The 26,490-nt window shown below is 43.9% G+C and overlaps 8 protein-coding genes across 13 annotated transcripts; 5 read left to right on the forward strand and 3 right to left on the reverse strand.

The window, feature by feature from the left end:
- Positions 1-15: 15 nt before the first annotated feature.
- Positions 16-1,280, forward strand: LOC6558837 (thioredoxin-like protein 1). Its single transcript, XM_001983499.2, has 3 exons — positions 16-485; positions 554-837; positions 898-1,280. Exons 1-3 carry the CDS (start codon positions 123-125, stop codon positions 1,112-1,114), a joined length of 864 nt encoding a protein of 287 aa, XP_001983535.1. The 5' UTR covers positions 16-122; the 3' UTR covers positions 1,115-1,280.
- Positions 1,020-3,052, reverse strand: LOC6557313 (bifunctional coenzyme A synthase). The gene is made up of 3 exons (XM_001983498.2): positions 2,439-3,052; positions 1,986-2,332; positions 1,020-1,924 (listed from the first exon to the last, which is right to left on the reverse strand). The coding sequence occupies exons 1-3, from the start codon at positions 2,986-2,988 to the stop codon at positions 1,265-1,267; spliced, it is 1,557 nt and encodes a 518-aa protein (XP_001983534.1). The 5' UTR covers positions 2,989-3,052; the 3' UTR covers positions 1,020-1,264.
- A 131-nt stretch (positions 3,053-3,183) lies between these two features.
- Positions 3,184-6,208, forward strand: LOC6557807 (trafficking protein particle complex subunit 3). Its single transcript, XM_032742891.1, has 3 exons — positions 3,184-3,291; positions 5,245-5,655; positions 5,813-6,208. Exons 1-3 carry the CDS (start codon positions 3,253-3,255, stop codon positions 5,897-5,899), a joined length of 537 nt encoding a protein of 178 aa, XP_032598782.1. The 5' UTR covers positions 3,184-3,252; the 3' UTR covers positions 5,900-6,208.
- LOC6558692 (nuclear transcription factor Y subunit alpha) lies at positions 3,390-4,896 on the forward strand. Its single transcript, XM_032742890.2, has 2 exons — positions 3,390-3,435; positions 3,706-4,896. Exons 1-2 carry the CDS (start codon positions 3,390-3,392, stop codon positions 4,776-4,778), a joined length of 1,119 nt encoding a protein of 372 aa, XP_032598781.2. The 3' UTR covers positions 4,779-4,896.
- On the reverse strand, positions 5,824-15,770 carry LOC6558010. 4 transcript variants are annotated; one of them, XM_032742886.2, is made up of 6 exons: positions 14,708-15,767; positions 11,551-11,668; positions 10,852-10,954; positions 8,997-9,147; positions 7,675-8,917; positions 5,824-5,885 (listed from the first exon to the last, which is right to left on the reverse strand). In XM_032742886.2, exons 1-6 carry the CDS (start codon positions 15,547-15,549, stop codon positions 5,850-5,852), a joined length of 2,493 nt encoding a protein of 830 aa, XP_032598777.1. In that variant the 5' UTR covers positions 15,550-15,767; the 3' UTR covers positions 5,824-5,849. The 4 variants fall into 4 exon arrangements, with proteins under 4 accessions (XP_032598777.1, XP_032598778.1, XP_032598776.1 ...); XM_032742885.2 differs by lacking the exon at positions 5,824-5,885 and having other exon boundaries at positions 6,981-8,917; positions 14,708-15,766; XM_032742887.2 differs by lacking the exons at positions 5,824-5,885; positions 11,551-11,668 and having other exon boundaries at positions 6,980-8,917; positions 15,262-15,770.
- LOC122322622 lies at positions 9,578-10,843 on the forward strand. Of its 3 annotated transcripts, XM_043215577.1 has the most exons (4): positions 9,597-9,783; positions 9,860-10,010; positions 10,099-10,558; positions 10,672-10,784. In XM_043215577.1, the coding sequence occupies exons 1-3, from the start codon at positions 9,645-9,647 to the stop codon at positions 10,520-10,522; spliced, it is 714 nt and encodes a 237-aa protein (XP_043071512.1). In that variant the 5' UTR covers positions 9,597-9,644; the 3' UTR covers positions 10,523-10,558; positions 10,672-10,784. The 3 variants fall into 3 exon arrangements, with proteins under 3 accessions (XP_043071513.1, XP_043071512.1, XP_043071514.1); XM_043215578.1 differs by having other exon boundaries at positions 9,578-9,783; positions 10,099-10,843; XM_043215579.1 differs by lacking the exon at positions 10,672-10,784 and having other exon boundaries at positions 10,102-10,636.
- A 493-nt stretch (positions 15,771-16,263) lies between the features above and the next one.
- LOC6558850 (protein split ends) lies at positions 16,264-22,036 on the forward strand. Its single transcript, XM_043215399.1, is given in 3 exon segments — positions 16,264-17,271; positions 17,407-20,894; positions 20,960-22,036. Coding segments are annotated over 3 exon segments (4,881 nt in total). The 5' UTR covers positions 16,264-16,662; the 3' UTR covers positions 21,744-22,036.
- Positions 22,037-23,136: 1,100 nt separating this feature from the next.
- On the reverse strand, positions 23,137-26,485 carry LOC6557659 (sorting nexin lst-4). Its single transcript, XM_001983492.3, has 3 exons — positions 25,636-26,485; positions 23,829-24,481; positions 23,137-23,749 (listed from the first exon to the last, which is right to left on the reverse strand). Exons 1-3 carry the CDS (start codon positions 26,383-26,385, stop codon positions 23,458-23,460), a joined length of 1,695 nt encoding a protein of 564 aa, XP_001983528.1. The 5' UTR covers positions 26,386-26,485; the 3' UTR covers positions 23,137-23,457.
- Between the last annotated feature and the right edge of the window lie 5 nt (positions 26,486-26,490).

Raw genomic sequence — 26,490 nt, forward strand, 5'->3', positions numbered from 1 at the left:
TCGTTTCGATACTATATATCGTAACGCAACTATATAAGCACAACGAGCAAAAAATCGAGCATCTTGCTTTTTTTGTAAAAGCTGCCAGTCATTTTCCATTTCATCTTCAATTCAAAGTAGATATGTCAGTACGTGTTATTAACGACGAATCGCATTTCCAAACGGAACTATCGCATGCTGGCGTCCGTCTGGTCGTTGTGGACTTTACGGCAACATGGTGCGGCCCATGCCGAAGGATTGCGCCCCTTTTCGACACGTTTCCAAGTAAATATCCCGACGCCATATTTCTGAAGGTGGACGTGGACAAATGCCAGGATACAGCTGCCGGCCAGGGTGTCTCAGCGATGCCCACATTCATATTCTATCGCAATCGAGCCAAAATCGATCGCATTCAGGGCGCCGACATTAATGGTTTGGAGGCAAAAATTCAGGAACATATTGGCTCGGGCGGCGCTGAGGCTGGAGAGGATTATGGCCAAGGTTTGGTAAGTTAATCACCGCTCAATTAGAAAAACACATAGCCTAATTATATGACGTTTGTTTGTGGCTATAGATGGAGCTGAACTCGTTCATCTCGAAGCAGGAGTGCGAGTGCCTAAATGAAGCCGATGATCACAATTTGAAGCATGCTCTAGCCACCGCTGGCGGCTTTTTGCAGTCCGACTGCGATGAGCAGCTCATCTTGTCCATAACATTCAATCAGGCGGTGAAGATACATTCGCTAAAGTTCAAAGCGCCGCCCCAATTGGGACCAAAGGATGTCAAGCTGTTCATCAATCAGCCGCGTACAATTGACTTCGACATGGCAGAGTCCATGAGCAGTGTCCAGGATCTGACGTAAGTCTGTCAAACTCTGCACATTTGATTATCAATTAATTTCGCTTGCATCGCTTGCAGTCTGGCGGAAAAGGAGCTGGAGAACGGAAATCCGGTCAATCTGCGCTATGTGAAATTCCAGAATGTACAAAACATACAGATCTTTGTAAAGAACAACCAGTCCGGCGGGGATATTACCCAAATTGATTATATTGGCTTTATTGGCTCACCGATTGTAACCACCAAGATGACGGACTTTAAACGTGTCTCCGGCAAAAAGGGCGAGAGCCATCGTTAAACATAATTATTTGCAGCATTTGTGTTAATAATCCCAACTATTATTGCTCCCATGTACTTTCGACTTAAATTTAAACAAGAATTAACAGAAATGCATTAATAATAATGACAACTAACAACGCAAATTAAAAAGAAATTTATCTGGCAATCATTAAAGACTACTCGACATCCGTTCAGCTTGCTCCAGTTCCTTGGTAAGCATTTGCCAGGCACGCTCCGCCTGCCGCTGCGTAAAATCATAATCCCATTGTGAACTGAAGATCACTTGGGATTTGGACACAATATCCACATTGCTCACTTGTTGGGCCAGACGATTCTTTGCCTCGCTCTCGCTTAGCTTGTTGCGTTCCATGATACGCTTAATCGCCTCCTCGGCCGGCACAATCATGGACCACACTTCATGACAGTTGGTCTCCCAGCCGGCTTTGAGGAGCACAGCCGCTTCCAGCACCACCACTTTGGGTACATGTGCTCCTGCACGCAGTACAGCCAGTCGCCTATTGACCTCCACCCGTATCTCGGGCCAAACAATAGCATTTAACGCTTGCAGCTCTTGGGGATTGCCAAAAACTCGAGGCCCCAACTTGGTGCGATCGATGCGCCCATCGCTGCCGAGTATCTCTTGGCCAAAGTGTTGCACTATCTTTTCGCAGCACGGCTGACCCGGCTCGTAGACATCATGCGCCACCTTATCGCAGTCGATGACATGGGCGCCCATGTTGCCCAAACGTTCGGCCATCTTGCTCTTGCCAGAGGCAATGCCACCAGTCAGACCAATGATGTAGGGACGCCTGGGCAGCTCAGGGCGTGCCTGCAATCGAAATTGGGCGCATTGAAAACATTTACAATTCAGGGAGAGCAAGTAATTTTACCAGGGGCTGTTGCCAACGTGTGCCCAACAAATCGATGCGTGTGTTGCTCGAGCTAACCTTGGACTCATGAATGCCATCGTTGACATTGCTCTCCACAATATCAATGGCAAAAATATCCAATTGACAGAGTTGATTAGCAGCCCGTATTTCGTTAACCTTTTGACCGCCACGCAACGTTTCCGCACTGACCACAATCATGTCCATCTCCGGATCATGTTGTGTCGGACCAAATGGATCATCAATTGGTACAATATCGTATTGCAAGGTGTTGTCTATATCCAAGAGGAACTCACGCAGCTGAGCAATACGCTCCTCAACGGGCAATATCAGTTCCGGCAACACTTTACCTAGAAGTAGATTGATAGATAAAAATGATAAGCCTTTTGCTTTTCATCTTTGCTTGTAATATGTAGATTATTCGTATGTCAGACTGGTTGAAGACTGCTTTCCTACCCTTTGTCATTGCGGCCGTCGTCACTCCGACAACGAGACGCTTACAGGTGCGCAGCACAGCCTGTGTGAGGAATATCTTGTGCCCGATGTGTATGCGATCAAAGGTGCCGCCAAGCACCACATTGGGAAACACTTTCTGATTGACCGATTTTCCGCTGTCTGCCTGTAAATCCGTGCATCCTTTTGTATCCTGTAGAAAAATTGTTGGCTTGCTTATATTCAATTCGGATCGCAACCTGTCGCACAGTTCCGGGTGATGTGCATCCGAGAATATGATATCAATGGGTTTGCGCAGTTTCAGTGTCCTCGCATCGTGTTGTTGCCTTAGCGGCGCTACCAGGACACGTAGATCCAGCTTGTTGTCCACATAGCTGCTGCTATCGGCATACAATTGTGATATAAGTCGACCCCAGACTGGCGGCGGTGTTGGAAGTGTTGATGCTGGCACATTTAAGTGAATGTACAGCGAGTTTACATATTTTTCAATGCTACGCAACGATTGACCCAGTTGCTTAATGTTGGATACCACGAGCAGTCCAGTTGAAGCCATGTTATCGCTGTAATTGCGGAACCAGCCGCAAAATCGTACTTTGGACCAGGAATGTTTAAAAAATAAAGTGACAATACATCGATATATTACGGATGTTTGTCGATATTCATGTAGCAGTGACCATGTGCGATAGATCGGTAGTTGTGCAATAAGTGTATCGATTCCAAAAAACTATCGCAACTATCTGCCTCACCCATCACTGAAGAAAAAATTTTTATCACAATTTGCGAAGCATTTTTCAAATAAAAATAAAAGCTCGACAAGATGTCGCGACAAGCAACCAGATTGGACGCGAAAAAAGTGGTAAGTAAATAGCTGGTAGCAAGTACAACGCGAACGCTGCTCGAATTTAGTTAGCCTAGTAAGCCTAGTTGTTTTGGTCTACTTAAGAAACATTGAAGATGCCATCCACCCTCAAAATCGGCTTCACATATTTACGCTTTTACAGTAAGTGTTTAACTGAGAGAGGGACACGAAACACACACAATAAATAGCGCAACCTGCGCGCTATGGATAACCATTTTAGCAGTAATCGCACAACAACAACAGCCACACCAGCAACACCAACAAAAGCAACTCCAAAAATGAGCAACGCAGCCGCCGCTAGCAACACAAACAACAACAACAGTGGAAGTAGCAGCAGCAGCACCAACAACAACAACAATACGACGAGCAACAACAATTCAAATGCAAGCAACGCAGCAGCAGCAACGGCAACAGTTGCAAATGCCGGACAACAACAACAACAGCAGCAACAACAACAACAGCCTCCGATACAGGTGATACCGATGCCCATGATGACAGGCGGCGGCGCTCAAATCATAATTGGCCAACAGCAACAGGCTGTGGGACAGGTGGGTGGTGCGTCGGGTGCGGGTGGATTGCAACCACAATTGATACCGCTGCAAGCGAATCAAATAATGCTGCAGGCCGCCGCCGCACAACAGCAGCATCAGCAGCAGCCACAGATGCAAGTGATGCAGCTGCCCGATGGCCAGACGATATTCTATCAGACTCCCACACTCACCTCACTGGATCCGAATGCGGCGGCAGCAGCCGCAGCAGCAGCAGCGGCCGCTGTGGCCGCCCAACCCGCACCACATTATCTCAATATCAATGGGCAGCTGGTGCAGATAACGGCGGCACCAACTGCGAATGCGGGCCAGGCGCAAGCAACTGGCGGTCAACAGATCATAATGGTGCCACAAATGACAGCGGTAAATACGGCAGCCGCCAATGTTGCCACCAGCAATGCAAACCAAACAACCAGCAACAATACTGTACAACAGCAACAACAACTGCAACAGCAACAACAGCAGCAGTCGCAGTTGCAAGTCACAGCCGCAACGGCTGCTACAACTGCCACAAGTAATGCGAGCATGTCGGCGGATGTCTCCACAAGCACGACGGGCACGAATACAAACAGCGAGGATGAGAACTCCAAGGGTGAGGCAGATGAGGAGCCGCTGTATGTGAATGCCAAGCAATACAAACGCATACTGATCAGACGGCAGGCGCGGGCCAAACTGGAGTCACGTATACCCAAGGAGCGTTGTAAATATCTACATGAATCTCGTCATCGGCACGCCATGAATCGAGCCCGTGGCGAAGGTGGGCGCTTTCACTCCGCCCAGGAGAAGGGCGATGCTGGGGGGCTGGATGGCATTACGTTGCCGCTGGCGTCGAGTGGCGGTGCAACGCTGAGTCGGGGCACAGCACGTGCCCCACCAAAACTGATAGCGCCACACCAAACGCCGAGCATCACAATCACGGCCATCAAATCGGAATAAGCTGCAGTTGAACATCATGCTTCATGTTGTTGTAGATAAACTTAATTTTAAGCAATAATTGTTAAGCTCAGGTCACTTTGTACACAATTGCATACAAATAAATTTGTATTTATTTAAATGTGTTGTGTGTGCCTTTAGAACGTGGATGGATGGCTCTTCATAGTTAATCTTAATGTTACCCTTAAAAGTGAACGCTTGAAAATGCGGTTGAATTTTGCTGTGATTTTAATTATATTTTCTAGAAATACTTTTCTTTCTCTCTGGCAAAGTTGAGATTTTAAAATGATAATAAAATATAATTACTTCAATATAAGCATTTACAAGCGATCACTTTTAAGACAACAACATTTAGATATCCCTAGATATAGCCTGAACAACTGAATTATTCATATACGGTTCGATTTCTCTTTGTTTTCTTGTACAATTTATTATTGGCATTTTCTTTTCATTTGACACACGCTTATAGAACTCGGAGTTCCTGACGCTCACCTATGGTGCACTGGTTACCCAAATGCTGCGCGACTTTGAGAACGTGGATGATGTGAACAAGCAGCTGGAACGCATTGGCTACAATATGGGCATGCGCCTGATCGAGGACTTTCTGGCACGCACCTCCGCTCCGAGGTGTTTGGAGATGCGGGAGACAGCGGACCGCATCCAGCAGGCGTTTCGCATCTATTTGAGTGTGCAACCAACCATATCGAATTGGTCGGCGGCATCCGATGAGTTCTCGCTACTCTTCGATTCCAATCCGTTGACGGAGTTCGTTGAGCTGCCCACAGATCTGAGCAATTTACGCTATAGCGCCATACTCAGTGGCTGTATACGAGGTGCCCTCGAGATGGTCCAGCTGGAGGTGCAGTGCTGGTTTGTTCAGGTATATATATACATATATATATGTTATTGTTCAAAGGCAGTTTATTTTTAAATAATATGTTGTGTGTTTTGTGTGTTTTTTTTTGTTGCGTGTGTGGAATACTTTGTGGTTGCTGTCTCTTCGAGCCGTTCACATATTGATTTTGATTTCTTTGCAGGATCAGCTGAAGGGCGACAATGTGACGGAGTTGCGTGTTAAGTTCGTGCGACGTCTAGAGGAAGCCATACCAGCTGGCGAGGATTAGACATACATGTATATATTTATATATATATTCATAGAGAGGAGGAGAGTTGAACGCCTAAGCGCTTCTCATTTTAGAATTTAGTTAACATTTTTTCGCTTTATACAAAAAGCTGCATTCCGGATGCGAAGGCGCAGCAGACGCAACATCAACAACAACAACAAACAATAAATAACAGCAATTATTATTATAAACAAACGGAAAAAAAAACAACAATTTTAGTTATATTTTTTATTCGACTTTATACACAAAATGTTTTATGTCAGATATAAAATATATGTATTTATGTAGTAATATAAAGCATATAAAGTTGCATTTATTGTGTTTTGTTAAGATTTTTATTTTATACACTTGCAGTTGAAGATTGCATTTAAATATGGATTCGTTGTCATGCTGTCTTGGGTAGCCCCAATGAAATTTAAAGATCAGATTCGATTACTATTTTATATATATATAAATATGGCTGCCAATAGGACGATGGTTAAAAATAATATTTTTCTTTTAAATTATGTTTTCTTCTCCAAGAATAGAGTATAAGTTCTCATTTTAAATCGGACTACTATATCGTATATCTTTGCAGCTAAAGATCAAATCAAGAAATGAAAAATCTACTTTTATATAAAGTAGAGCATAGCTACCCCCAATTCCAAAGGTAAAATTAGTTAGAAAAATCAATTTTCTTATGAAAAACTAATGCTATTCCATATCTATGCATATCATTTCTGCAAGTGTATTTCTAAATTCGGCGCGCCGAGTGTAACACTTTTGTTTTTGTTGATATCAAAGCATTTTTGTAACTTTTTATACAAATGTTAAGAGTAATATTGTTGGGTAAAAATATCAAGTGCCCGAAGAAGATCCTTGACAATGTTACTGAAGCATTAGATTAAAGCTTTAAATGTGTGTTTTGATTGTTGCTCGATTGGTTTTAGTTAAGGCGTCTTCAAAGTGTGTTAAGTTCAACAAGTTAACAATTTTTTAGGTTTTTTGGTTTTTATTTAACAAAATTAGCTAACCAACGATTTCAATCCTTAGCGGCATAAAACAACAACAGTAACAATATTATGATAATAAAATTTCTTATTTTGTTTTTTTTTTTTTTGTTTCTTTACATGGAATACTTTTCAATAGGCACACACAAATACAATACTTGATGATGAAACTTGATTAATTTCTTTGGATAAGGCTTTGTTGCAGTAGAAATTGTTGTTGTTTTTTTGATGGCGAATTTAGTTCTGTTGCGGACAAAGCATTAGGTTGAGGTTCCGGCGTGTCAGAACTTTGCGCAGGGCTTGCAATGTTTTCATGCAGATGACAACGCAACAGCCATTGGCGACGCCCTCCGCCGGACTCTTGCACGTGCACGCATTGCCCTTGAGAGCGGTCGTGGAGCTGTGGATTACCGGCGGCGGTGCTTTCATGGAGCAGCAGCTGGAGCTGGCAACAGGAGGCGGCGGCGGCAGCGGTGCTGTTGCTGGTGTGCAGCAGCCTCCAGAGTTGGAGGAGCAGCAGCTGCAGCTGACGGGCGGCGAAGGCGCTGGTGGAGCACAACAGCCTCCAGTTGGCGCCGGCTTGGATACAGCTGTGGAGCAAGCACAAGCCGAGGCTGGAGCTGCTGCAACTGGAGGAGGAGGAGCAGTAGAAGCACCACCACCACCACAGCAACCACCACCACCGCCAGCAGCGCTGCTGCTTGCGCCACTCATGGAAGCCAAATTCTGGAGCAGTAAAGCAACATCCTCGATATTCTGATTTATTTCCGCATCGCGTCTACTCACTTTTTTGCTGGCAACGCTGCCACAGATGCGTTTCGAGCTGCTGTTTGCCGTTTGTATTGTTGTTGTTGTTGTGGGTTTATGACTAGTGGTGGTTGATTTGTTGGTTGCACCACAGTCACCGCCATGACAGCTCTTGGTCTGATCACACTTGCAATTAGTGCAATTGCAGATGCCCGCATCTGCTGTAATCTGTTTAAGTGTCGGCTTATTGTCCCTTATGTCCAGCTCGACCAGACCCGATGCATCGCTGGGCACCTGGGCTGCCTGATGGAGTGTCGCCTGCAGCAGCGCACTATTATTATCAATGGTCATCAGGATGTCGTTCAACAGGGATTCGGTTTCCATATCTTCATCGTTGTCAAAACTATCGTCGCGCAGCAGCTCCTCAATGTTCTGCGGATTTAGCTCCAGTGTGGGCAGATTGCCAGTTGCATTTGTTGGATTTGAATTTGTGCTGTTCAACATTTCCACATCGAGTGGTGTTGACTCTTCCATGGTGCCACCACTGATAGCAGCACTGCCAAATGTGTGTTTCAAATCAACAAAACTGGGCATTTCAGTGGCGAGTGCAACGCAGGCATCGGTCAACGGTGCCATCGGCATAATGGGCTTAGAAACGAGCACACCGGCATCAATCCATGGACTAGGTATCTCCTCCTCGGCCGCATAGGACAAAGGATACGCTTGCGATGTCTCTGGCAGCAAGCAAACATTGGCCAACTGCTGGATTACAACGCCGCTATCGTTGCTCGTTGTCTCCGAGCTCTGACTGCCCGGATTAAAGAGCACCATGTCGTCTGTCTTTTGCAGCACCAACAGCTCCTGTTCCAGTTGCTCCCGCTCCAGTTGCTCTTGCTCCTGCTGATGCTCTTGTTGCTGGTGCAGTTCCTGTTGCAGCAGTTTCTGCGCACGCTTCGATTTCTTTTTGTTGCCCCCCTTGCTAAGCAGCTGGCGCTGATGCGTCTTCTTGTGCGATTTCAAGCTGTGCGATGTGCTGAATGACTTCTGACAGCTATCTTCCTGACAGGGATACGGCTTCTCGCCGGTATGCGTGCGCCGATGCGTTTTCAAATGATGTGATGCGGTGAAGGCTTTGCCGCAATCATCCTCGGGACATTTGTAGGGTCGCTCCTGAGTGTGGGTGCGCATATGCTTCTTCAGATCGCTGAGAGTCGTGAAACACTTTTGGCACATTTCACAATTGAATGTCTCGCCATTGTGCAGTCGCAGATGGGCGTGCAATCTAACAGACAACGATAATGATATTACTGATAAGCCAATGAACTATAATGTATATAAATATATATATCTATTATTATTGCCTGTATCGCGTGTTGAAGGCCTTATCACAGCCGCTGACTTCGCATTCGTAGGGTTTGATTTTGGTGTGGACGCGTACATGGATTTTCAGGCTGTATGATGTGAGGAATGCCTTGTTACAGCCCTCCTCCGTACACTTGAAGCTGTAATCACCTGTAAATATATATACACGAAAAAAATTATATATCAAAACAAAAAGAATTTCAAATAATTACGTGCGCCAAGAAATGTTTACCCGTCCCGTCAACATTGCCGGCGCAGAAAGCAAGCGCACGTCGTTGGCAGTGTTGGCAAACGTGGCACAATCATAACAATCTTAAGCATAGCATAATTATAAGAGGGTAGCTGACAAATTAACAACAAAAACAAGCAAAAGATTACCTATTCTGTTCATACTTTCAGCCAAAGTCGTCTAACTAAATCTTAAGAATAGCATAATTATTAGAGATTAATTGACAAATTTACCAAACTAAATGACTTTTCGACGCTCATGACGTCACGCGTGCATATTGCGCATATAACACGCCTGTCTTTTATCGGCACCAGTGTTGCTTAACACTGCATCAGCGAACAATCATACGCGTTTGCCGTCGACGCGCACGCACGCATGTAATTTGTTGAAGTTCATTTTGAAAAAACAACAAAAAATAATGTGCGACATTGAGGAGAGATTGATCAGAAGCGTTAAACATAATGCTTGCTTATACAATAAATCAGATACGGGCTTTCGAAATCGGCCGCGCAGAGACATTGCGTGGGCGACGGTTTCAAGCGAATGTGGTTTGACAGGCAAGCTGTGCACAAATGCATATATAGAATTCACATTTATGTAAAATATTTGTTATTTATGTTTTGCTTGATGTAGTTAAAGAAACCCAGTGCAAATGGAAAACGCTGCGCGATCGTTTTGTGCGCGAATATCACAAATGCGCCGATACCCAAATGGAAGTCAGCCATTGGCGCTATTTTGAAGAGCTCTTGTTTCTTCTGGAACACATCAAACCGCGCGGCTGCTCGTAAGATTATTACTATCATAATATATACATAATAATAATAATAATATATATACATTGTTTTTATATATATATATATATATATATGCAGCAGCATTGAGGACAGCCAGCTGGATTTGGATGTGGACTTATCAAGTAAACATATGACTTATGAAAACGATGACTTAAATCGTAGACCCATCAAACAGGACGACGATGACTATGCAGAAGAAGCAAACACCCGGGAAGCACTAACGCCAAGCGATGCATCCAATGAGAAAAGCCAGCCGTGTCTCCAGCAAGCACAGCAGGAGTTTCACAAAGTTATGGGCCTATTGGAGAATGTGCTGCAGCAGAAACTCAAAGAGCAACCATCGAATATAGTTGATACCCAGCACGATCCTTTCTATAAATATCTAGAGAGTATATTGAGTCGGGTGGATGCAACAACCCGCGCCGATATACAATTGGAACTGCTCAATTCGGCCAATACACTGGTGAAAAATGCAGAAAACACAAAGTCCTACACTCAATAAATAGAAGATTATCATTAGACAATTAGAGTGCCTAAGGTATTTATCATAAGTCCATTCCTTTTATTATCCACTCTATATAAAAACCAAAAAATTAAATTTAAAATACATTTTTAGCAGTCGAAGGTAAATTAAATAATTTTTTCAAACAGGTGATCGCATTATCGTTACGTACAGTGTATTGCATGTTATGTTACAGATTGTATTACAGTAGCCGTTAACTACATTCCTAGTGGTATTTTACAAAGACTTAAAACCTTAATATATAATATATCATATTCGATTTGATTCAAAATTAGAAATAAAAGTTTTAAGTTAGAACTGAAACTTACCTGTGTGTGTCTTTAAATGTGTACGCAGATTTCCAATTGTGCTGTAGCTGCGATAACAGTTTTCATAGTTGCATTTATAACGGCTGAGAGCTTCATCGGAGCTCTGTGATGATTTGGGGAGGATCAGATAATGTATATATATACATATTAGTTATATAAGCTAATCATGATTGTACAGAGCTGAAGTTGAACTATGTACAAAGTCAAAGTGGGCTAATAAAATGTCAATAGGTCGTTAAGTATTATATTTATATGTGTAGTACTTCGTAGTAAGTCGGCAAATAAAGAGCATGCAGTGTGAGTGGTGTTTATATATATAGCTAGCTAGTATATATGGTGAATGAGGAAGAGTGTTTGTTTTTTTTTCGGGATTAACTAAGACTACGCACCAAGTTGAATTGTTGCAAAAAAATGCGAGCAAAAGTGGTTAGCAGAACTGAGGCGAGAGCGGCGAGGATTCGTGAGAAGGAGCAACTAGACGCCCGCCTGGTTGCCCCCGCTAGACTATCGATTAACAATTATCGATTAGAACAACATTTTTTTAATGTTTGCTACAAAAAGCGGCGTTTCGAAAAAACAAAAGATCGTTAGTTACGACACAATTTTTGCGACTGTGTACGTCTTTTGAGTGTGTTTTTGTTTTGCTTTGCTTTGATGTTGTTGTTTTATGTTTTTTAATGGAATGTAGGGGCTGAGTACCTCGTAGGCCATCGCCATCAACAGCTGATCCTCGTCGGTGTCCTTGTGCAGGGCGCCCGGATGGATGCAGTGAGCCAGCTCATTGTCCTCATCGGGCTCTGTTTGCTCTTCGATATAGCTGCAAGATCGTTCGGATTATGTGTTTATATATCGCTCACTCTCTTTTTTTCTCTCTCCAACACTCTCTCTTTCTGCATGTGTGTATTTGGGGATGTTTGTACATGTGTATATGTGCATGTGTGTGTGTATCGCTCGCCCACTTGGAAACAAACAAAATAAAAAGAGAAAATGCGTCGGGCGAGCGATGCTGCTGCTTTCAATTTATGTCAGTGGGCCGTTAAACATCTTCTATATATATGCACATGCCTACACACAAATACATATATAAATATACATATATATTATGCAGTGATCGCTTGCTAATTAAAACGTGCCCCAAGTTTTTGATATTATAATTTTTCAATGCATTCAAAATTATTTTTTGTTTACTAATTTTTTTCTTTTTCATCAAATGCAACCCGATAACATAGCATTCTAATTATCGAGCGATCACTGTACCGTGCAAACTTGTTTACAGTTATGTCTGTATAAATATATGCAAAAATGTGTGCAGCGATTAGTGAGGTTATAAAAAAAAACCAAAACAGCAACAACAAAGAAAAACATTCATTAATAATCAGTTGACAAGCAACAAAGTAAAAACTATCTGTCAAAAAACGTAGAACAAACAATACACAAAAAGAGAATAAAAAAGATGAACTGGAAAGCGCCTTTAAGCTACAATATCATGCAGATTAATTAATATTTAATATTGTCATGGTCAAACACGACGTCGCCAAGAACTATAAAACAAATATATTAAATGAAAACACAAAACACGCAAACAAAAATATTGTATTGAAAATAAAATAGCAAAAATAACAACAACAAGTGCGTGGGCCTTTTGTGGACGAATGGACGAATCGGCTGACGACGGAATGACTGGGCTGGCATCCAACTAGACACTGCCCTACATCCCTCCCTCCCCCGACACTGAGCAATCTGCACTACTCATCGCTGTCGCTGTCCCTGTCGCAAACACACAGCTGTGCCTTCGTCTCCCATCCCTCCCCCTGCCCTCCTCCCTCCACCCTCACCCGCACAGCTTGCCCTAATCGCACGAGTGTTGAAAAATGAGAAATATGATTGAGGTGCAACACTCATGGTGTTAAAAATAGCCTTTGTCTCAGTGGGGGTTGGGGGAGGTGGGTTGAGGTTGAGGTTTGGGTGAGTTCTGTCTGAGCAGTAGAAAATAGAAATAAGAATTGGAAAAATAGAAATAAGAAAATTAAAATGACTGAAAACAACTACAAAGCGTAAGGCTGACCACGTCATTAGAAATCAATTGGTTCATAAAACTCATCCAACTAGAATCAAGCTAAAAGTAATAGACGCAATAAAGGGGAATTCAAATTAGAACATGTGACAATGTCAAGTGTTTGATTTTTAACAAGAATCTAGTATAAGTGCTAAAAAATGACATAGAATTTATAAAAAAAAAAATCTTATTGGTTGTCGATAACAGAAAGTAAACCATTCCATAGAATAAAAAAATTGAAAACTTGCTCGATAAAAACGTGAGATTTAAAAATTAGAAACAAATAACAGATGAGTGCTCGAGCGTTCCTCCACATGATGGAATATTCTCGAATGGAATTTCACATTTGCTCATTTAAATTGGAAACCGGCTGTTTTACACCAAGTGTGAATGAATTCAACTAGAAAATAGAAAAACTTGTGTTTTTGTCTTCATCTTACACATCAAGTATGTATATGCATATATATATACAAAGTTATACATAATTCTATCAATAGATGTGTGAATTTCTTGTGGTGGGGGTTAATTCTAAATGCGTTCATCGGCATAATTATTTTTAGACCAAACAAACGATTTCGATACAATTATCGAAGTAGGCAGTAGGCGGCTGCAGCAGCAGCAGCATTAAAAACCGTTATATTCTCATTGCCAGCAGCATCGAACACATGCATAAGGCTACACACAAATACATACATACAGGTATGCATTTGTGTTCGTCTTAGAGGTTGGTGAACACCGGCGAGCACATATACAGACATGCACACACACACACATACATACATATGTATCGGGCAATTAGCAACAACTTGCTGAGCATTTCGGACACTTGACGGACGCGCTTTGTAATAAGCGGACATTGGAATTGTTTCAATTTTGCCAAATTGTCAAAAGAGAATATGAAAAAATATTTCGTTAGCTTTTTACAGGCGATTTTTGAGTCTAATTAGCAATCAACCAATAAGCAAAGCAATACAAATTTGCGATATGTAATAACAAGCATACATATATATATATATATATATATATATGAATATGAATGTATATGTTTGCTTGTATGTATGTAAATGGCAGGCACGTCAGATCACGAGCAGACGGAACAAGAAGCATGCAGCAGCAATCGGATTTGTTGTGTGGGCAGTGGAAATTTTAGTCATGGGCAAGGGCGTATCTAGCTTATTGCAAAGTGGGGAGTGGGGTGCTCAAAATTGTTTACATATTTATTTTGTTAATATTTATAATATTAACCATATTTAATGCATATAAATTGAAGCGGTTTATAGGAAAACTGATCTAAAATGGGATATTTAAAGATAATTAATTCATTATTAAAATTAAAGAGGATTAAATGATTATTAATATAGCATTGTCATTATAAACCAGCTGCTAAATCAGTTAAATAAATAATTGCAGTGGCAGAATAAGTGAGTTTATTGGAAACGGCAAATTAATTTTTTATAATATAATGCAAACAAGAGGCAGCGTGTGTCACAAAGCAAGCTTAAGCTAAACAAATAGCTTCAAAACTCTGTCTTTCAAAACTACCTGGTTAACACCTGATAACTCATTGTCAAAAATTCCCATTTATTGCAAGAGAGTAGGGAGCCAGCAATATTCGATAGAAAAAATAAGTGCATTACGATAACAGTAATTGCAAACAATAACCAATAACATAACAGTAATCTCACATCAAAATAGTTAAAGCCGGTATCAATAACAGATATTATCGGTAAGCAAAAGCCAATCCAACAAAAAAGGCAGTGCTGTATAGCATGCAATGAGGTGCTGCCCAGTGCTTACTACCTCGTCCCAAGAGTGAAATATGCAGTTGTTGTTGTTGTAGTAGGAGAAGGTGAACTTGAGTTGTTATTGTTGTCGCTGCTAGTTGCTGTTGTTTTTGTGGGTTGTTGTTCTTCATCTTCTTCTGGCGATAACATGCTGAACGACACCACTGTGGGTGGCTGCACCTGGACGAGCTTCTGATTTAGAAACTGATATTCCAACGTAAAGCAAATATCATCCAGATTATATGTGCCCATTGTTGCTATTACAGGTATCGGTGTGGATTGTGTTTGATGATATGGTGAAATTGGTGTGGATAATGTGTGTGTGGATGATGTGCTATTGTTGTTGTTGCTATTGTGGTTGTTGTTGTTGGTGCTGGTTAGCAACAGGGGTGCACTGGTCAGTGTGACCAATTCGTCCTCAACTAAGTCATCGTCAGCGTCATCGTCCTCGTCAGCTATAACTGTCTGTGCCTGCAATTCCGCCGGGCCATATAAAGTATATGTCGCTGTTGTTGTTGCTGTCGTCGTCGCAGTTGTGGTTGTTGTTGTTAAGCCTAATGGTTGCAGCACCTGTTGCTCCCCAGTTGTGTAAATGCTGTTGCTGCTACTGCTGCTGCCGGCATCATCTAATTTGGGCGCAAGCAGCGATGCCAGCAGCGCTTTGTCTTCAAATCCATTAAAGTCCAGACCAGTTGACGATGTTATCGGCGGCGAACCAGTCAGCGATGTGCGCGTTGAGTTTGTATCATAATCCCTGCTGTCTGATAAGGAATTTCCATGATTGGCTGACTTCCAACTGTGCTCATAGTATTGTTGTTCCTGCTGTTGTTGTTGTTGCTGATCGCTGCTTGCATCCATTTTGTACTTATTCTAGTATTTCACTCACACACACATACACTTCTACATACGCCTTACGCATGCAGTTTTTGCTTTATACTTATATCACTTTGCAATGCCGATACATATATATATAGCGAATGTATCACAAAAGATATTAGAAGAATTTTATAGAGGCACAAGTAGCGGATCCGAGCGTAACAAACACGTCCACGCAGCGCAACAACAAAGATAAGACTGGTTGTGATGGCAGCAGGAATGTTAGAATCCATATCGATATATCGATTGTGTTAACAGCGTTGATATATAGTTTACATATCGTTGTTCTAACTGTTGTTACAGGCATTCCCTAAAATAATTTAAAATACTTGCTCAGCCATTGCAAATATGTATTTAATGAGAATATCTCTCAAAAATAAACTTTTCATGCGTATACATAACATAAGCCAGCTGCGTGTAGTAAGAACAATTGCATCGAGCATTAATGTAGCCAAGCGAGAGTACCAGATACCATCATTATGAAAAATAAACAAAAAAGTGAGTTTTAATCGTATAAAGAGAGATTTTAGCGACACAACCTGATGTTTGATAGATAAGCGCGAGTTAAAATCAAAGCACTTTTAATTTGCGCGCCCCTAAAATGTGCTGGCTGTGAGTATCGATAGCGATTGCATATTGCATGTACGGTCACACTATGCGCAAAGGCAAAGGCAGTACATATACAAAATTCATTGATTTTGTCAACGTAAAACACACACAGCGCATAGCTACACAGGCGAGCACCATATATAAAGTGTGAAGTTAGTTAACTCTAAATTGGGAACGAGTGGCAAAATGCACAACAACATTCACGACGAACTGTGAGAACTGCAACTGAGACTCGCAACGCTACAAACAAAAGTTCCAACAAGAGTTTTGCTGCCCGCTGCCCTGCTTCCAATTTCCAATAAGAAAGAAGTGCGAGCAAAAAGAGCATACGGTGTAAAAGGCAAAAAAGGCAACAATAAAAAAAAAACGCAAGAGCAAAAGCAACACAAAATACAAAAGTAGCCAAAAAAAAAAAGAATAAAAATGACAATCGTTCAATATCAAGTGGCATATTGACGACGCACATTGGGCGCTCCTCCGAACAAAATGCCCAGGATCAGCACTTGCAGGCCAAGTGATGAATGTGTAGCTAACGGTAATCATAATAATGCTACTGGCAGCACCAGCAACAACGGTAACAACAACAACAACAATGACAACAACAACAGGAGCAGCAGCAGCAGCAACAGCGCCATTGTTAAACAGGAATTTGATGCAACGCCGCCCGTTTGCCACAGAAAATCGGAGCGTCGAAAAATAGCACGCGACATTTTCCTTGTGTTCGAGGAGCAGCCGACGCGGCGTCGTCGCGGCGGACGTGGCGGTGCCCGTGGCACGAGGGCCAAACAAAAATTTGGCCATCTAAAAGTGGCGAATACGCCGCGCCTCAACAAGCATGTCCTGCGCGACATCAAAACGGAACCAAAGTGCAGCACAGCAGCTGCAACAGCTTCAGCTGGAGCTGAAGTAGCAACAACAACGTTGCCTGTTGTCCAGGAGCCACAGCCTGAAGCTGAGCAGGTGGAGCAGGAGCAGCAGCTGGAGGAAGATGAGGAGGAGCCTGAAAAGCTGCCGCTTAAAATGGCCGCAGTGAAACTTGAAACCAAAACATCAGCAGCAATAACATCAAAAGCAGCAGCAACAGCTGAAGCAGCAACAGTAGCAGGAACAGTAGCAACAACAGCTGCAGCAGCAATAACAACAGCAGCAGTAACAACAGCAGCAGCAACAACAGCAGCAGCAACAATAGCAGCAGTAACAGCTGCAGCAACAGCAACATCAATAGCAACGGCAACAGCACCAGCAGCTGTTGCTCCCAGCCACACGCCGACAACAACGGCACGAACAACGCCCAGCGTTAATCCGATCTTTCTGTGGGTCAAGCAGGACGATACACGCATTGTGGAGGTACGCTGCGAGGATTATGATAAACGCAATCGGATACGTTTGACCAAGACGACGAATGGTTGGCGTTCTATGCCACGCACCGACGCCTCGTCCAGTCGCATTGTCAAGTTCTTCCACAGCACAGCGGGTGCGGCGGCAGCGATGACGACGGCGGCAACGTCGCCCTTGATCAAGGTCAAGCGGGAGCAGCTGCAGCAACAGCAATCATTCGAGGAGCACGAGCAGGAGGCGCAAGAAGAGCAGCTGCAGCAGCCACAACAACAGCAACAACAACATGCTTGGACTGTTATTGAAGAGCAGGCGCCACAGCAGCAGCAGGAACAGGAGCAGGAGGAGATCAGCAATCTGACGGTTATTGAAGATGTTGTCGTTATACCGCCTGCCCAGCAACAGCAGCTGGAGGAGGAGGAAGAGCAACAACAACAACAATTTTCAAGGACTCCGCCGGCGGAAGTCTGTTTCGATGGTCTGCTGGACGGCGAGACGAATGCATCGACCAAGGCGACCAAGACCAGCAGTAGTAATCCCAATACGCCCACATATCAAAGCTCCCACTCCCGCTCCCGTTCGCGATCCCGATCGTCTTCAGCCGGCTCGGCGCCGCTGGAGCTGCAGCTGTGCCCCAAAACGGGTCTGTTTCTGACCAATGTGCCTGGCCAGGAGTCCGAGGAGCCGCCTGATGACACAGATGATGAGTTGCAGGCGCAACAACAACATCATCATCAATCGGTCAAACAAGACTTGTCCAGTCTCGATGCGAATACGAAGCAGCTGAAAGATCTGCTGGACGAAGCCGATGATCTGCTGCAGCATTGCAGCAGCGAAAATGGCAGCAGCAACGGCGCCGATCTGCTCGACTCCCTGGTGAAGCGTAGCTGCGAGGACAACCTGATGCACCAGCAGCAACAACAGCAGCAGCAGCAATCTCAATCAGCAACAGCAACAGTTGCTGCTGGCGCCGGCTTGAGTGCGTTTTGTGTGCCCGATGTGATTTCTGGTAAGGAGCTGCCCAGTATTCTGGGCATGGACAGTGCGGATGATGCGCCCAAATGTCTGTCGTTCAATGAGGCCGGCGAGATTGAGGGCCTCCATGGAGATCTCTTCCTCAACATTGACTCCTTTGACAAACAGCCAGAAGTGGTTGTCGAGGAGGAGGTGGAGGAGGAGGAGGAATTGGAATCGGTGACCGAGGCCGACACTGTGCTCCTAACCAAGGAAAAGGAATCGTCGTCCTCGTCATCGCCACTGCCACTGACTCTGACGCTGACTGTGCCCGATGAGACGCCCAAGGATTTGAGCTATAAGAAGCGCGAGGAAGTCTGTCCGCCCTCGGAGTCCAGGAGTCAGTGTGCCGTCACCTCCAGTTCGGATGTACTAAAATCAAAGTCACCCGAACCGGAACTGCTGCAGCTGCCCGCGACAACAATTCCCGCCGAGGTGGAGACAACATCGGAGACGATCAAGCATCTGATACTGGAACAGTTTCTCAAACTCAACGGCAATGCACAGCAGCAGGCCGAACCCATGGATCTGGGTAAGGCGGCGGCGGCAGCAGCGGCAGCGTCGACCGGCGGGGATAAGCTCCAAACGGTAGTCATCGATGATGAGGATGATGAGCCGGCGGATGCGACGGAGCCAAGCCATGAACCCTTGAAAAAGCGAGCGAAACCCATCAAAATGGATAAGGATCCGGATGCATTGACCCAACTGAAGATGCTCATCAGCAATCCGCAGTGGAAGGTGCCCGATCCCATACTCGTGCCAAAGGATCGATTGGGTGCCGTTTTGGCCTCGCCGGCCCGTGAGATTCCATTGCTATTGACCACGCGACCGGAGTTGCGGTTGCCGGAAGCCTTCGCCTATCCGCAGATCATTCAGAATCCGAACATACTTGTCGTCACCATGGAGCAACTGGAGGCTATTTTGCGCAATGAGGCGGATCAATCAACTACCAAATCGCAAGTCAAGTTGGGTCTTGCGCCTCAGCAGTTGGCCACCAATCAGCCAGTGGTCGGCCGCTCGCCCGCACCGACGCCACCCGAGCTGCCGAGCAGCAAATCTCTCGCCAGTCCAAGTCCCCGCCCCAGTGCCAGTCCAGCTGTCATCAAAACAACAATTCAACCTTCTCCATTGCAGCAACAGCAACAATTGCCACACAAAACACATACACCTGGCAACCCGACCAATGCTGCAACAGCTGCAGTGCCTCCATCGCTCATTTCACCAGCAGCAGATTCGAGTATGTCCACGGAGCTGAACGCGACAACGTTGGCACTGCTGCAACAGATGCTTTGGTTGCCCTACTTTGGCCAGTTGTCGCAGGAGTTCTTCAAATCCCTGAAGGATCCCCTCGGATTGCAGCGCAAATTTATGAGCAATTTGCTGTACAATAGCCAGTTTGGACTGCAGCATCTGGATGAGCTGTACAAGCACTGCCTCAAACAGAAGCCCAGCTCCAGCGAGGATACGACGACGCCTTCTTCCTTTTCCGCGTCTGCGCCAGCTCCAGCACCTGCTCCGAAGTCAGCGCCGCCTGCAGCTGCCTATAATGGGTTTAGCAATCCCATGGAGCTGGCCTTTATGCAGAAACTACTCCAACAACAACAGCAGCAGCAACAACAATCGCAGCAGCAGCAACAAAACCAGCAGCCACTTACTAACAAGGATCCCTCCTCGCATCATCAACATCATCATCATCTGGAGCACAAGCGCGCCCGACGTGATCCGGAAGCCACGCCCCTTCACATACCCGACTTTAATAGCAACTACAACAGCAACAACAAGCAGCAGCAGCAGCAACAATCAAAGGCGCCAGCAACTGTCGCTGCTGCTGCTGCTGCTGCCACGCCACCAGCAATAGCTGCTCCTGTTGTTCCCGCTGCTACTGCTGCTACTGCTACTGCTACACCGGCATCGACTCCACCCGTGGAGCACAAGCCGCGCCTTACCTGCAAATCTCTTTCGAATCTGCTGGAACCGGAAAGCAATATGGTGCCACTACTCAATGTGCCCTTCGATGCACTGCGTCTGCGCGGGCTCCACAAGACGACGACGCCGACGACGACAACAACGACACCGGAGCCGCCGAACAGTGGACGCCAGCTGCGCAGCAGCAAGGCCTGCGTCACCTACAATCCGCAATCACAATCTCAGCTCCAGCTGCAGCAGCAACTGCATCAGCGCAAGCGGGGTAACATGTTGCCACACGACGTCCAACAGCAACATCTACAACAGCACCAGCAGCACCAGCAACACCACCAGCATCAGCAGCAGCAGCAACAACATTTGGCGGAGGCAGCCGCTGCAGCAGCAGCTGCTGGTGGCGCCACCATGGATGCCAGTGGAGCACTGTGGCATCCTCTCTTTGCCAGGTAAACATATTCAAAGACCCATTTGTATATAATATATATATATAATTGTATTTTTCGTTGGATAGCAATCCCAAGCAGGGCTACAACAGCCCCTGGCAATGGACGACGGTGACGGCCACCGGGGAATGACAGTCAAGTCGGGCTCACAAGGAGCCAGCAGCAGCAGCAGCGGCAGCAGCAAACGCAGCCAACAACAGCAGCAACAGCTACGAGGATCAACATCATCAGCAGCAACAGCTTGACTACAGCAGCAGCAGCAACAGCAACAGTGGTGGTTGCAACTACCACAATGCAGCAACAGCAGCTGCAACAGTCAAGCAACTGCCAGCAACAACAGCAGCAGTTAAAAATCAAAGCAACAACTTTTGTTATCCGACAGCAGCAGCTGCTGCCATGGAGAATATGTTCCAAAGCAATCAGTTGCTTAATTCGTATTTGTATCAGAAGCATGATGCTGCTGCTGCTGATGCCACTGCTGGCTACATGGCGGAGCAGAGCTACTGGCAGCAGCAGCAGCAACACCAGCAGCAGCAGCAGCAACAGCACCAGCAGCAACAGCAGCATCAACACCAGCAACACCATCAAAAGCTGCAGCAACAGCAGCAACATTGGAACAATCACAACAGCAATCAGCGCAACAACAACAGCAGCAACAGTTATGCGAACAACTATGCAGCTGCAGCAGCTGCTTCGATGTACATGCAACACTTTAATCCCTACATGCAACAAAAGGCTGCGCTGCTCGCCGAGAAGGCGGCACAAGCTGCCGCCGCTGCAGCAGCAGCAGCACACGGCGGTGGCGGTGGCAGCAGCAACAAGCATGGCCGATATGCCGGCGACTATGGCTAGAAGCTGGATGTGGCTGCTCGACAGATGAGGAGGAGACATGAGGAGTAGGAGGAGGAGGACCGCGTTCATATAACCAAAACACTTGCATATTAACATAAACATAAACATAAAGAAAAACAAAAAACACATATAGTATATAATAATGACTACGTGGATAACACACAGCTATACTTGAGTATACATTTAGAGGCGAAGCATATTGGCCATTTTATCGTCAAGGAATTGCTAAGGAATATTTATCCTTAATTTAAAAAAAACAACACAGCAACATCAACAACAACAAGGTAACCGGAAAGCAACAATAATTAAAAACGAAACAAAACAAAAAAAAAATAAGAAAAAAAAACAATTAGTAAAAATTTGTTATTGGTAGTTTGTTAAAAAAAAAATACAAAAAACAAAAAAACAAAAAATGTGTAGAAGAAGCAGACGAAACAGAGGCAATGGAAGCAAAACAAGATAAAAATAAGGAATGGAAACAAAAACCTAATTATTGTATTATTGTTAACCCAAGCTGCGTTATATTATTATTATTATTATGATTATTATTATTATTAACTCGTGTGTGTGTATATAGCGTTTTTATCTAGATGTATTACACTTAGTAAGTCCCTCTAAAACCCCTAACCTTAACCCCCCAACTAGACCAACCCTCGAACTTCCTGCTAAACAAGATCCTTCGCGGCTCGAAAAAAAGGCAAAAACAAACAATTTGTATTCATTCCGCATTCAAAGGCAAAGCTATACGAAGGAGTTATTGTTTTCACAAATTATTCCTTTATAATTATTATTATTATCATTATGCTTATTATTTATATGAAAAAAAAAAAACAAAACAAAAAAAGGAATCCCTTAAACAATGTGCAATCTTTATACATAAAAATGTATTTATGTTTTAGCGACGACAACAAAACAAACACAACAACAGCAACACATGAATCACAAGAAACTTATAAACGAGAAAATGGCAAAACATAAAAAATAAAGAAAAACCTTTTAGAGAATTTCGCTGATAAAGGCAACAGAATAGCTAAAAAATTGACTGTGTTTTAATGGTATTTTGGAAAAGTATTTTCTTGTCTTGACTTATTTTTAATGTTGGGGCTTTTTAAATGCAGCTCGATGGATTGCATCCTTGAGATTCTAGCGCACTTTGTCTTTTGAAAATCGGTAAAGATTTGGCCGACTTAAAGTCATATTATTTTCGCCCATAAAAAAGGTACATTTCTTTTGCAAGAGGGCAATTTAGTCAATACACTAACCAAAATCGTGTCCAGCTAAAGACGTGAATCAGTTTTTAAGCTGATAATATTAATAATTATTTTTGAGCTTGTATCGTAATTGAAAATATCATTTATTTGTGTGTATGTATAAATATATATGTATATATTTTTAATTTCGGTGTATAGATATATAAATGTTAATTTTTGTATAAATACGTAACTTTTCTTTACTTACAAACAAGATTATTGATTAAATTTATAGTTTAGTTAAAAGCATATCTAATATAAAGTTTTTTTTTTTGCAGTTTTTGACAATATTTTGAATTTTTTTTTTTGTCAAGCATTTGAAATGCGCTCGTGCGAATGTTTTCAGCTATTTAGGTAAAGTGTACGTTTACGCGTGCTTATTGTGCTCCCAGCCGGTTCATCGGTTGTCCAACGTTAATCCTGTGATGTGCCCCCTCCGTTGCCAGACTCTGCGTTGCGTACTTTTATTCAATTTGACGATGTGCCTCCTCAAGCCGTGCAACGACTCCCTGATAAAATTTAATCTGTTCGGCAATAAAGTCCTTGAGTGTCTGCTTCAGATGCGTATCCCGTTCGGTTTTGAAGTGTGTCAGCTCCGCCAGCAGCGTGTAGGAGACACAATCCGTGCGTTTATTCACCTCCTGCAACTGAGCATTGCTCATTTTGTTCTCGGCGGTGGAGCGCTCACAATCCTTGCGCTTCTGTATGGCGCCCTTGTGTGTGGAGAATATGTCCGGAAAGCAGTTCAAGATGCCTCTGTGAAATTAAGCAAAGTTTGAATAAAGATGCCAATTAAGATCAGATTTGCCAATATTTTCTATATACACTTGCTTACCTGTAGATATGCAGCCGATCGCAGAGTGGAACCCAATCCTGTTTCGACTGATCCCCGAACATTTGACCAATACCAATGTAGATGCCGCCAATGCGACCCACACTCTCCGACAGCGGCACCATGTTGCGTGTGGGTGCGCGACGCTCATCGATGGCCAACGATTTGGCCAACTCGGAGAGTCCGTCACCGATGCGCTGGTATTCCTTTTTGCTCTGTGCCAATGACCGTTTGGCCATATCGTTGGCAATGTTGTTCAGATTACGTACGGCAACATCCATGCTGTGTATGAACTGTGTACCGCTCTCCAGTTGGGCATCAACTTTGGAGTGCAACAGATTCTTGTCGGGCGGCAGAATGGCCAGACAATAGTTGACACCCATGTAGGGATCACGTTCGGCTTTCCGTTTGCCCGACTTCCACACCTTTTCCTCCCGGCACGTGAGAAAGTGATACCACACCTCACATTTGGAAATGACCGGATGGCGGCATACCCAATCGACAAATTCCTGCAACTGCACCCGACGATGCTCGACAAATTGCTCCTCATAGCGGCCTGAGATCTGTTTGTCCGGCAGCGGTGGCACCGGAATCAAACAGAACTTCTCCGCCAAACGTTCGTGCAGCCAATCGAAATGCTTGTAGCGACGCGACACCTGTAAAAGTTCCAAAAACAGATTAGATATAAAAATTCAATTACGAAATGTGATACAAACAAAAAGAACAAAACAACAACGAGTGACTGACTCACTGGGTTTTGTAATAGCAATAACACACACACACTCACACACACATACACACAAAGACTAAGTGAATTGCAGCATTGTTGGTCAGCAGAGCTGGCTGCCCCTTCGCTTGCCCCCAATTGAACTCGCAACTTCAACTCTCATTCACATAATTACACTCTGCTACAAAATAGTGTGCGCCAAGTGTTTACTATTTCCCCTTCTAGTTAATATAGTGAATATCAAAAGGGGGATTTTAATGATCCTTTTACGACTAAGATACTCTTCACTCTTCTCTTATGCGTTCAATTCTTAAATATAGATTTTGTGTGGTCTCCATAATATCCGATTGAACAGGGGTGTATTACCCCCACACAGACTCCTCCTTTTTGAACTTCACTGCCTAACTAATCGTCCTCATATGCTTGGTGTTAGGTTAGTAAATGGTAAGCCAAATTAATTTTTCTGCTCCCTCTCGAGACCTACCCGTTATCTCTACCCTTTTTCTTCTTTAATACTTTACGCTTTAATACTAATTATTTCTGGCGTGATCATTTTCGAGTACTCTGTAATGATTACAATAGTAATCATAATCATTTAATCAAGTCAGAAGCCTATATTTCTACCATTAAGAACTAATTTCTGAACGTTCTGTCTCGTGAACATCTTTACTAATTCATACTGTTTACTATTGGATTCAATCAGATATCCAATGGCCTGTGGATATATATAGCTTTTTATGCTATCGCTTAGCGGTATAAATAAACCACAAAATTAAAAAAAATGTGTATCATATATGAGCCATATATTATATTGCTACTTTTTAGTGATTTTTGCATACTCTGCTTAATAAATATCATAAATATATAGAAACACCAAAATCTCATTAAACGAAATACAGGTTCATAAAGCCGTTGGAAATAAGAATCATAATTTCTGGAAATTTAGACTAAAAAGCTGACACTTGTTGCACAGTGTAAGCGGTAGCTGCCACCATAAGTAAACAGCTCACACGCATTTGAAGCTTATCTAAGTAAGTAGTCCGAGTAGAAAATGGCTATAAATAACGTTGGATGTGTACTCACGGATATATTGTTAAAACTTGGCGTCAACTGATACGCAATGAATGTTTTCATGCCCTTAAATTTGGACTCCTTTTTGGGACTGGCAACAACAACAGAGTAAGGTGAATGATTATGTGTCCACTGATAGCTTGAATCCTCCAATGGCGTTATGTATGCCAATTCGCATTCGGGTATCTTCTCCTTGGGCGAATACAAGCCGAGTATATACGAATCGGAGCTCTTGGCAAACATGCCCTTTTTCATGGTGGCAGCACCACCAGCACCAGCACCACCCGCATGTGAGCTTAACGAGATGTCATCCTCACTGGGCGCAACAGGTAAATGCCTGTTATCGTAATCGCTGGCGGAATGTGTTAAGCCGCTGGCGCGTGCACCCGAACCGAATTTACCAGCTGGTGCAATCTCCGAATACGTTTCGTTGTCATCGCTGTCCGACCAATCGCTGTTGTTGTCATCATCGGCCGTCTCATCGTAGCGTGAATCCGTTTGATAGGTGCTGGGCTGCATAGCAGGTTTTGGGGTTGTCACCTCCATTGCTGGGGTGGTGAACTGGCGTGCCTCGGCGGCGGACATTACCTCGACGTAGGCCGCCGGAAAGAGGCCAACTTTGCCTTGACTGTTTTTGCCCTCCCACCAGCCTTCGCCTACGTCGCTCCGTGTCACGGTTAATATGTCTCCGGTGGTGATCGTTAGTTCCGATGAGCCGGGCTCACCAGAAAAATCGTACATAGCGCGTACGTAAGATGTCATTTTGGTTATTGCACGATATTAATGCGATTGCTTTGTATCTAAATTCGCTTCCATAAAGCAATTGAGAAAAGACAGTGTCTCTGAGTCAGTGTATGTGACTAGTGT

This window comes from Drosophila grimshawi, unplaced genomic scaffold, assembly GCF_018153295.1.
Source record: "Drosophila grimshawi isolate 15287-2541.00 unplaced genomic scaffold, ASM1815329v1 contig_44, whole genome shotgun sequence".
Lineage (NCBI taxonomy): Eukaryota > Metazoa > Arthropoda > Insecta > Diptera > Drosophilidae > Drosophila > Drosophila grimshawi.